Source organism: Terrapene carolina, unplaced genomic scaffold (genome assembly GCF_002925995.2).
Source record: "Terrapene carolina triunguis isolate 2854851 unplaced genomic scaffold, T_m_triunguis-2.0 Scaffold66, whole genome shotgun sequence".
Lineage (NCBI taxonomy): Eukaryota > Metazoa > Chordata > Testudines > Emydidae > Terrapene > Terrapene triunguis.
In genome coordinates this window covers 62,845,503-62,856,745 of record NW_020664417.1, presented here as the reverse complement: position 1 = coordinate 62,856,745, position 11,243 = coordinate 62,845,503, and the positions used below count along the sequence as shown (strand labels likewise).

Below are 11,243 nucleotides of genomic sequence, written 5' to 3'. Positions count from 1 at the left end.
CCGAACCTGCCGCGTCAGCAGGTAAATAAACTGGCCCGGCCCGCCAGGGTGCTTACCCTGGCGAGCCACGTGCCAAACGTTACCCACCCCTGATCTAGAGGGAACAGAGATTTTTTTCCTGTTTATTTTGAAGGAAGTTAACAGTTTTCCTATATTCTTTTTTTCTCCCTTCAGCTGTTGAAGATGAGCTTGATTTTGCCTTGGGAAAACAAACACCAGCTTTCCTGAAGAAGTGTGTCTGTTACATTCGGAAAATTGCCAACATTGAACGTTTTGTTAAAATTCCAGAGATGGGAAAATACATGGATGTAATTCATATAGGTGGAAAGGTTCTGCGGGATCCAGAAGCTCATGAGAAACTGATCAAACTCCGGGATGAATTTATTCCTACTATTGTTGCAGCATCTAATCTGAGAGTGTACACTTCTGTTACTCATTGTGACATGAAACTTGGTTATTCACAAGAAGTGGAGAACCACTACATTGAAGGACTTGGTAAACAGTTCTACGAAGACATGATTGATATAATTCAGGCAACAGTACAACAGAATTTTGACACCGAGACAGACTTGCTTTATGATGAAGTCCTTCAACACTCTTCACTATGTAAAACGTACTCCTCTTTCTATGAGTACAGGTGTGAGGCGCTAAACATAATTCATAAATACATTCTGCACAGCAAAACAGGACATATTAACCCTCTTATCATATATGGAGGACCATGCACTGGAAAAACCCTTTTATTAGCTGAAGTGGCAAAGAAGGTAAAAAATAAAAACCAATATATTTTATAATATGCTAATCTTAATAGCGGAAGTAAATGTAGACCAAATTAATTCCCATTTTCCTTATTGTGGTATCAATAGATCTAAGATTAGTCTTTGATACAGACAATAAATCCAGTCTTCTACACATTACTGGATATTTATTCAGGAAAGAGGCAGTGTACATCCTAGTAGCCACATCTCCATCTCATATTTCCAGCCAAAATATAATTGTTAGTAGAGCTTTTTAAGGAAATGCGAATATTTCATCTGATTTCTAGACCACTGGTAAGAATGAATTTATTTGAGAAATAAACAACTTTACAAATACACCATCGTAACATCATTAGTCCCTCCCTTCTTGTTTCCTGGCGTCATAAGGATGTGACACCATTTAATGATCATATGGTATCCATCTTACAAGTAAAGCATGTTTCCAAGACATGCTAATTTGTTTCATATCCTCTTGAAGAATTGCTCCAGAAGTTCCATGATTTGTGTTTATTTCAAAATTTCAGAAGTCATTTAGTTCACCTATGCCTTTCCAATCATTAACTAGATTATCATGGTGAAGTGTGAGGAGCACATTTCATACTTCTGTGAACTTGTCTCCATTGAAAATCACAGCTCCACTGCTGTATTACTAAGTGCTCTGGCAGTATTGCTTGAGTTAAAGATGACATATAATTTAATATTTCATTCGCGACATATAATATTAACACATTCTATAACCCCGCTATTAAGAACATTTCCACTCAGACAGGAACACTTCAAAAATAAACTTATGTTTTCAAACAAATTAATACTGTTTATAAAACCATAAGTAAAACAATTATGTACTCTGTTATTGTGCTTCATTTGGCTCTGTTAATTTAGACATTAACTAAATTATGCTTCTACATTATAGGCTTATACTTGGCTGCAGGAAGAGATGGGACCAGAATCTGACCCTGTGGTAGTTATAAGATTTTTGGGATCCACAGAAATGAGTACAGATCTTAAGAATCTGCTTCAAAGTATTTGTGAACAATTAGCAATTAATTACCGTTGCCTAGTACAGAGTTACCCTAAAAAGATTCATGATCTTCGGGACTTGTTTATAAATCTGTTGAATGAGTCTTCATTTCACAGACCACTGGTTATAATATTTGATGCCCTAGAGCAGCTTTCAGATAACGATGATGCTAGGAAACTATGGTGGCTCCCCATTCACCTTCCCCGTTCAGTACGGATAATCATGTCAACACTGCCGAACAAACATGGTATCCTGCAAAAACTGAGGTGCCTTATTCATGAAGAGGACAACTACATTGAGTTGATTTCAAGGGACAGAAAGATGTGCAGCCAAGTACTGAAACATCAGCTGCTGCATGTTAAAAGAAAAGTAACATCAGGGCAACAAATTTACGTCAATGAAGCTTTTTCAAAGTGCACACTGCCTATGTTTGTAAACTTAACCTTCAGAGAGGTTAGGAACTGGAGATCTCATAAAGATGTTGATGAGTCCTCCCTTTGTGTCACTGTTCATGAAAGCATAGAGCAGTTATTTTGGTCATTAGAAAACAAGTGTGGGCTGAAGCTGTTGTCGAGAGCACTGGGCTACATCACAATGTCCAAATCTGGCCTGAGTGAAATGGAATTGGAAGATATTTTAGCTCTTGACAACAGTGTTATGTATGAGCTAAATGAGAGTATCAGGCAATGTAACCCATTGAGGGTACCGTATATATACATTGCAAGGCTTAAGGAGGGCTTAAAGGGATACTTGATAGAGCGGCAAGTGAAAAATGTAACACTTCTTGTGTGGGCAAATAGGCACCTGCAGCTTATTGCCCAGAAACTGTATCTCCACAGTGAGGAAGATGTACATGAAATGCATACAATCATGGCAGAGTACTTCCTTGGCGTTTGGTCGGGTGGAAGAAGGAAATCTTTTTATAGCGAAGATCAATATTTGAATGGGTGCCTTGATAATAACAGTAGAAGCGTGAATGATGAGGAGAAGCACTGTATGGATCTCACCTCTTTTGACAGGCAAGCACCTGATCAGCCGTGGGTCTTCCAATGTAATCCATTAGAGCCTGACATCTTTTTTGTCAATCACAGAAAAATGACAGAACTTTTGCATCACTTGACAAGATGTGGAAGATCAGACGATCTGCTGTATGGTGTTATTATGAACTTCAGCTGGCTGTACACAATGATTAAAATAGGACAGTTTGACAAAGCACTTTCTGACATAGAATTGGCTTATAACTATTCACAAGAAAAGGAGCTGAAATTTCTGGCAAGTACCCTTCGCAGTATAAAGTTCAAAGTAACAAAATATCCAGGTTCACTCTCTGCTGAATTGCAACAGAGGCTCCTTCCAGTTGTCAGCTCATTGCCTAAATTGAGACACCTTCTTTTAGAATGTGACAGAGATGGACCCAAATACTGCTCTATCGTTCCCTTGCACTCCTCCATGGATGTGACTTACAGCCCCGAGCGACTACCCTTGTCATCCAGTTGCATCCATGTCACTGATATCCTGCCTACTTTTAATCCAAATACAGTCATTGCTGCTCTGCAAAATGGCTCCATCAGTACTTGGGATGCAGAGACTCGCCAGCTATTAAGGCAAATTACAACAGCTCAATCTGTAATCTTAGGGATCAAACTTACGAGTGATGAAAAATATCTTGTAGTGGCTACAACAAAGAACACGCTTTTGATTTACGATAACCAAAATTCCTGTCTTTTGTCTGAAGTAGAAATTAAGGGATCAAAACATTGTGGAATTGGGGGAGGCTCAAATTTTATTAATGGATTTACACTGTCCGTTAATCATGCACTTGCTTGGCTGGAAGCCAGCAAAGATGTTACAGTAATAGATCTACTTTATGGGTGGCCTCTTTATCACTTCCACTGCTGGTATGAAGTGACTTGTGTACAGTGTTCTCCAGATGGAGTCTATGCATTCTGCGGACAGTACCTTAACACCACCACTATATTTCATTTAGGAAGTGGAGAGAAACTGTCCACCGTGACCTCCGAATTTTCAGGTGGATTTGTGAAATTTCTTCTTGTTCTGGACACTGCTCAAGAAATGGTGATGGTGGACAATGAGGGTGGCCTTTCAGTTTGGAATACTGAGGAAATCACAAATCCCCAACTGACAGATGACTTCGATTGCAGGAAAGAAGACAGCGAAGTTGTCAGCATTGAACTTTCTGAAGACCAAAGTGCAATTTTAATTTGTAAGGCACTCAGTATAGAACTTCTCGACACTGGCATGTGGAAAGTGGCTGAAAAGTTCAGAGCAAAACACAATGAGCGCTTTATATCTGCTGTGTTATCCAAAAACGGCGACTGTATAATTGCTTCTATGGAAAATACCTCAGCCATTTTTGTTTGGAGGAGAGATACAGGACAGTGTATGGCAAGCTTACAGGAAATCTCAGGAACCATAGTCAGACTAATTAAATCCAATCACCATAACATGCTGCTAACCTTATCCACCAGTGGTGTCCTTTCTATCTGGGATATAGATATCATAACTGCTATGTCCAACATTGACAAATCTGGCAAACCCATCCAAAGATTGGTGTTGCCAACCAGAGGTGAATTAATTTATACACTGGATGGATCAGAATCTGTACATAAGTGGAACTTCAGCACTGGATTCATTGAAGCTGTGTTCAAGCATGAAGGTATTGTTGAAAACTGTGTGCTGACCTCTTCTGGAGAAATAATGATTACATCAGATGACAAATGTAGCCAATATGTATGGCACACCATTACTGGCGAAAATATCTTCCGCATTAATGGACAAAGGATATCTCAGCTGATGATTACACACAACGATCAGTTTGTCGTTTCGCTCTGTGAACAAAATGCCTCTAGAGTTTGGCGACTGGCCACGGGACACAGAGTTTGCAATATTTTAGTTGCCTTACAGAATGCATTTATAACCACTGCTAATACATTTGTAGTTGGAATGACAAAGAATAAAGTGTTGGCAGTAAGTCTCTGGACAGGAAGTATAACCAAGAAATTTTGCTGCGATGATGGTGCAACCATTGTTAATATTAAACTGATCCCAGACTGCCCAGATATTGTAGTGTTTATAACATCCACTGAAACAGTGAACATCTGGAGTCTTACAGAGGAAGTAATCTGCAGGCGTGTACAACTGCCTAATAACTTCTTAAAAGATTTAGAAGACTTTGAAATATCCCCCAATGGGAAGCTAGGAATTCTATCCCGTGGTGATGAGAACATCAATGTGCTTGATTTACACAGCGGCAAACTTCGTGTGGTTCATGCCCCTGGCATTATCTGGCGACAGAGGTTGTCCCGTGATGGCCGCTATCTTGTGTACATCTGTTTTCGTAATGAAGAGGACGATGACAATGGTGCCATCTCTAGTTTAATTGTAATGAGACTGGCTGACGGTAAAAACATTGGTGCTTGTTCCCTTTACAAAACTCCAACCTTTCTTTCTCTCTCACAGAGGCATTTGAATATTATTGTTGGCTTTGATGATGGAAGTATAGGTACTTACACTGTAGTGGATCGGGTAGATGCAGCACTGAAAATTAAAATTGCTACTTCAAATAGCCGTCAAATTTTCAGTAATGCAACACAAGTGATTAGGCCAAAGTGTCACAATTATAGCTTCAAGGTGAATGCAGACTGCATTTGGAGAGAGTCTACCGAGGTGTTTGCAAGAGATAGCCCCATCACAGTGACAGACCCTGAGACAAGTGAAACAACAACACCCAAAAAACACAACTACTGTTATGACAAAGTGTGCGCAGCCATAGATTGCAGAGGACACAGTTTTGCTGCTGATAACTGATTATAAACATGGACTAGTTTTCCTGAATACATAATACATGTGCATAGGCTAGTCTTCTGATTCAAAAGTAAGTACCAGTGCATTTCTTGAAAGACAAAGAACAGCAGAGGGTAGGAATGCTGTTTTTCTCAACAAATATTCTTACATTTATGTGAACAAAAATAAGCAAAAAAATCAACCAAATGTGAAACAAACATTTATCCAATGGGCTGCAGGGTTTTTTAAATTTTGGAATACAAGGTTTAGTCCAAGGTTAGATCCAGGGCCTTGACTAACAATTTCTAGCAATACTATTACAATTGTTATACCATTACAGGAATTAGAAAATCTTATTTGGGGGTTGACAAAGTTTTAGCTAGAGACAAAACTCCATTTATTGTTGGAGAGGAGGCAAGACACTCTTTTATAATCCAGATAGCCTCGTTGTGGACAAAGCTAGGTCAACTGTTACCCTAAGTTTATACCCACTTGCAAAAATGTGTTTTTCTGCTTGATGGTGCAATGACAAGATGTCACCTGCCAACCTGGAACACTTGATGCATTCCATCATTTAAAGAAATAGCTACCTTTTAAAAAAAAAATTGGGATTAACATTTGGGTTGCAAGGGGTAGAAGCCAATCAACATCAAACACATCTATGTGTGAGGTAATAAATCAGTCTTCATCTAAATGAAAGTACTGAAAGTTACAAACATTGCATGCAAGGATTTTTCTATAGTCTGATAAAAAAGAAAAACTAGTTATTACCTAGGTCATAAAAGAAGTTTAACACTGAAATTGTATTGTTTTTCTGTCTCTTTCACAGTGCATATTAGTACTGGATAAAACAAATACTTTTTCAAAGAGAAAGGGCATTAACATAAACAGTCAAACACCTGTTCACTTCTCTCTTTATGTTAAAAGGTTACTTATTCTCTCTGTTGTATAAGTTTGGAATATCTCTTAAATCCCTACAGTGATCTTAATAGAAAGCTTTCAGACATGCCATGTATTATTCTTGATAACGTTTGCCTTATTACTACCATTCCTGTTCTTTCCTGTGTTCAACACAGATCAGATGACCAAATACTCTGGGACTAACAGAATATGCCTGTATATGTGCTGAAATATTCCATAAAATCTAAAGGCTGTCCAAAGGTTCTTTACTGTTCCAATTTGTAATGAATTTCTTACTTTTACATACTGTATGTATGCTCCTTTATGTTTCACTTCCTGCTTTAAGACTGTTCTGAGCCTTTTATACAGTTTTATCAGTTTCAAGGCAGAAATTGTGAAATATCGTCAACTATTTTTTAAAAAACAGTTTCACCTAACTAAAAGAAGTGGCTATCTGTATCTAAAGGGTGAAAAGGTCCCCCAACCCCACCCTTTACTTATCTTAAACATGGCATGTCCTTGGCAAACTTTTCAAAGAATTTAAACAAACCACATTTTTTCTTTTTGGGAAGTTGGAACTCCATGCCACTAAATTTCCAAGAAACGAATGCCAACCTAAGGGTTAACATAGTGTGTGAATGTTCTATGTAAAAGCCAATATAGTATATCAAGTGACTTGAATGACTTTTCCTAACTTGTTTGCAACTAATAGATCATATTGAATGTTTTTATGTAAACTTTGTATTGTTGGGAACAATTACCCAATCAGAGATTTATATTTTCATAAATGTTAAATTTAGTTAAATTTTGTTACAGAGTTGTTAAATTAGAAATCTATTGCAGTCTTCAAACAATATACAGTCTTGTGTAATCATTGTTTGTATGAATAAACTAAGTAAATAGACTACTATGTGTGTGGTTTTAATTAGTAAAGAAATTTCTGAACGGGGAATAAATTTTTAGGGCCAGGTCCTCAGCTGGTATAAATCAACAAAGTTCCAATAGAAGCTAAGCATTATTTTGAGGCCACAAGATATAAGTGATGCACAGGTTTTACACTGGCCCTCTGCATAGGGATGAATTTCATTCTGACAAATGGCAAGGACCTGAGAGGTGCTGAGTGCTTGCAGCTCCCATTGATTTCACGGAGCCCAGTACAGTACTCCTTGCACAAAAGCATTTCCATTGACTTTTATGGGAGATTCTCCTGCACAAGGAGTACTGAATGGGCCTATACTCAAACTAAATAAAAACTAAATATCTAAATTCTACTGTACAAAATGAAACAAAACAGTTGATTTGCCTATGAATCCGTAACATACCAAACACTGGATGAGCTCGCTAAGCTACTTTTTTCCTAGGATTGGTGAATACCTAGAAGCATTCTCTCAATATCTGTGACCTGCTAATTAGAAAAATACAGTGACACCAGAAAACTGAGTAAATAACAGAACTTAACCCAGCCTGGAGAACATGGATGTTTAAAAAACAACAAACAGCGATCAAGATTTTAAACTGAACCAGTTCTGCCCAGTTCAGGAGCCAACCTTGAGTTTTGGCCCACAGAAGCTTGGTAGAATGGCTGAGGCCTACAGCTTCCAGATTTGCTGCTGATTCTTCAGGAGAGAATGCAACAATTTACTCTCTCATTGGTAGCACAATTTACATCTCCAGAACAAACTATCTGTTTCTCCCAAACTGAATGGCTTGATAAGTCTGCTTAGAAGGAGTCTCTCATTTAAATTTTAAAGGAGAATTAAGCTGAAGTGTGAAGGTGGAGTCTTCTTTGGCAGACAAAGCTAAGCCTGAGGTCAGCCACAGAGGGTATGTCTACACTGCACTGTAAGCTTAGAGTTAGTAGAACTTGAGTTAGCAGACCCTGGGTTTGTTAACCTAGGGCTTGAGGGTTTACACTCATTTGTAATCCTAGGTTAGGAATTTTTGAACTCTGGGTCTCAACCTGGGGCTGCAGCATCTATATTGCATTATGTGGGCATGATTCCAAACACCTATATCCCAGACTTCCTAGCACCCTCCCAAAATGTGGCCAGTCTAGCCCTTTGTTGGTGCAGTGTGGAAAAACCTGACTGTCCACTAACCTTAACTTTCCAGAAGACAAAGAAAGTCAGCCCGTGGCATTGTGGGTTACTTTTAGTGGACTTCCAGAGCACAAGTCCATGGGCTGTGTCTAACCTGCAAAGCAATAAGGCTTGAACCCTAGGTCCCAGTGTGACTCAAGCTTGGCATTCACCCCTATGGGGGTCCTGGGACCTTGTGCTCCGAGCCCTGAGTTAGCATGATATGTTTGTAGATGGAAGGGAAATAGGTTTGAGCCTGAGTTGAATCCTGGGCTTACACTGTAGTGTAGACATATCCAAAGAAAACATTTAATACCAGTTATTTTCCTCAGCCTGTTCTCTGTGGAAGACTTCAGTAACGAAGGCAACATGAAATCAAAAGGTTATATAACAATCTCCAACGAGAAGAAATACCTTCCTACTCCTCAACACTTGCAGGTAACTTTTCCTGACCTCACATTTGTGACACTTCTCAGGGCACCCATGGCTGTGAGTCACCTTGTTACTGCCTCCCTTCGGCTGAGTCATGGTTGGGTGTCAGCTCCCTAACACAACCAGCCTGTCAGCCACTCAAGCAGTCTCCTCCAGGCTACATCAGCTCTGCCCAGACCCGCCAAGAGCAATTCCGGCCCCCAGGGCAAAACAATCAATGGCCCCCCTAGAAAGGGAATGCTGAGGTTTACAACACTACTTTTTATCCTACTGATAACACATTAGAACCCACTATGCATAAGTTGTGGCGTTGCTTGATCTAGTTAACTTTTTTTTCCCAGTTATAGCACCAGTGTTAAACAAATTGTGAGCCTAAATATAAGATGCAGAATTTGTTATTTTGAATTATATATTTAAATTAAATAAATACATTATGGAATGAAATTAATGAATAGATAAACCATTTAAAGAAGCACAAAGTAAGAACACACCTAAAGTATCAAGTAGGCTAATTAAACACCTAATCGTGATTCATGTGTAATCTAAAGACAAGGAAAAAACGGATATACAAGATGTAACTGAATATGACCAACAAAGTTAAAACATACAATACAATACAATACTTGTGCTGCTGGTACTGTGGGACATCAACACTCAGAGCAATGAGGAGACAGCAGGTATAGTATGCCACATCTACTGGGAGATCTCTGAGGAGGCGTCCAGGGGCGAAGGCAGAGGGAAAACCTGCACCTCGTTCCCTGGCTGAGCAGTGGAGGGGGCCCCTCATCCTGCGCTCATGATAGCGGCTCATCAGCCAGTGCTAGCAGCAGCGAAGGAGGTCGGGGGGACTAGCCCCAGCTGCCTCTCGGCAAACTTAGAGAGGCTCGATTGGGTGGCTGAACTTGCTGGATTGTGTCTGGCACAGAGCTGCAGCCCCGGGGGAGGAAATCTGGTAATGCAGAGGGAGCTTGTGCCTCTTTAAAGTATCCCTGTCCTCAGCCCTGCAGTCAGAGAGCCAGCACGGAGGAGGCAGCAAGCTCCACAGTTCCCAGGCTGCTGTTGCTGATGCTCTACCAGACTGCCAGACCACCAGGGTGCAGCAGAGCTCTGGCAAACCGTTACGGTCACAATGAGGGACAGCGCTCTGTACAGAGCAGCAGCAGCAGGAAACCAGATTTCTATTTTTTTAATCTTTATTATTATTAAAAAAATACATATCTATCTCATCCGCCTGGCCCTTTTAAATTGCCAGACCCCTGGGCAATTCACCCCTTTGCCCCACCTGTCGGCGGGCCTGACTCTGCCTTTGCCCTGCAGGTTAAATATAAATGTACACCAGCCCCCGAATCCCTTCAAAGTAGCCCTGTGGTAACCAGCCCCACATCACTGGATACCCACAGAAATCCCAGATCAAAGGAATGGTGAACCCCCATTTACCAGTTTTACCTTTAATCACCGTTCCTGTGTACACACAGTATTTAAATTCAATTATAGTAAAACAAAAGAAATTTTAAGAAAAAATAGAGCTTTAAATAGAAATGGGGGTGAGTGATGGAAACAAATGGTTACATATAAAATAAAATCATAAAATGTGAACTACGGCCTAAACTTATTAAGAGTTACCTTCCCTATCTAATAAAGTAGTTTCTCACCCCAAAAGTTCTCAGATCATTCCTGTTCACTGCCAAGTGATTTTCATGTTTGTAGTTTGATGGTTTTCCCATTGACTTTTCTGTGTTGGTGGAAAATTGAGCAATATATGAAATAATCAGCTAGCAAGAGAGGGGTGAAAACTCCCTCCTATCTGAATGGGCCATTGCCAAGACTTATGATTCCTTGGTGACCAAATTTCGTTCCAAGACCATAATGGCATAATTTTCAGTATAGTCACACTGTTCCTTAAATATTACCCAAACACACATATTACAATGTTTATGAATATCAACAGGTTACAGGCTTCCAGTGAAACCTCACATGCTACCCTTTATGGATAAATACCATGAAAGTGGTGTATTAGGTGTAGTGAGTCTATCAGGACTGAGACAGGAGTAGCTTGTAATGAACAGTGAATCCTTTGCCAATTGGAACCAATGGGCCTCCCTATCACAGCACTGAAAGACATGGCAAACCAGTTTGCAGAAAATTACTCCAGCCTAGGAAAGCACAAGTTTGAAATGCCTCCAGCGTAAGACCTCTGCACGCTCATTCCCCTACTATAGGCACAGCCTATACTAGGGGAATGCCAGTGCT

The 11,243-nt window shown here is 39.9% G+C and overlaps 1 protein-coding gene across 1 annotated transcript in view; it reads left to right on the top strand.

Annotated features, from left to right (window-relative positions):
- The window catches only part of NWD2 (NACHT and WD repeat domain containing 2), a 140,517-nt gene extending 134,807 nt beyond the window's left edge, over window positions 1-5,710 (top strand). Inside the window, exons 6-7 of the mRNA XM_024210392.1 lie at window positions 175-764; window positions 1,672-5,710. Coding sequence (XP_024066160.1) covers window positions 175-764; window positions 1,672-5,607 — 4,526 coding nt within the window. The 3' untranslated portion in view covers window positions 5,608-5,710. The remainder of the gene's footprint in view (window positions 1-174; window positions 765-1,671) is intronic.
- Window positions 5,711-11,243: the final 5,533 nt, after the last annotated feature.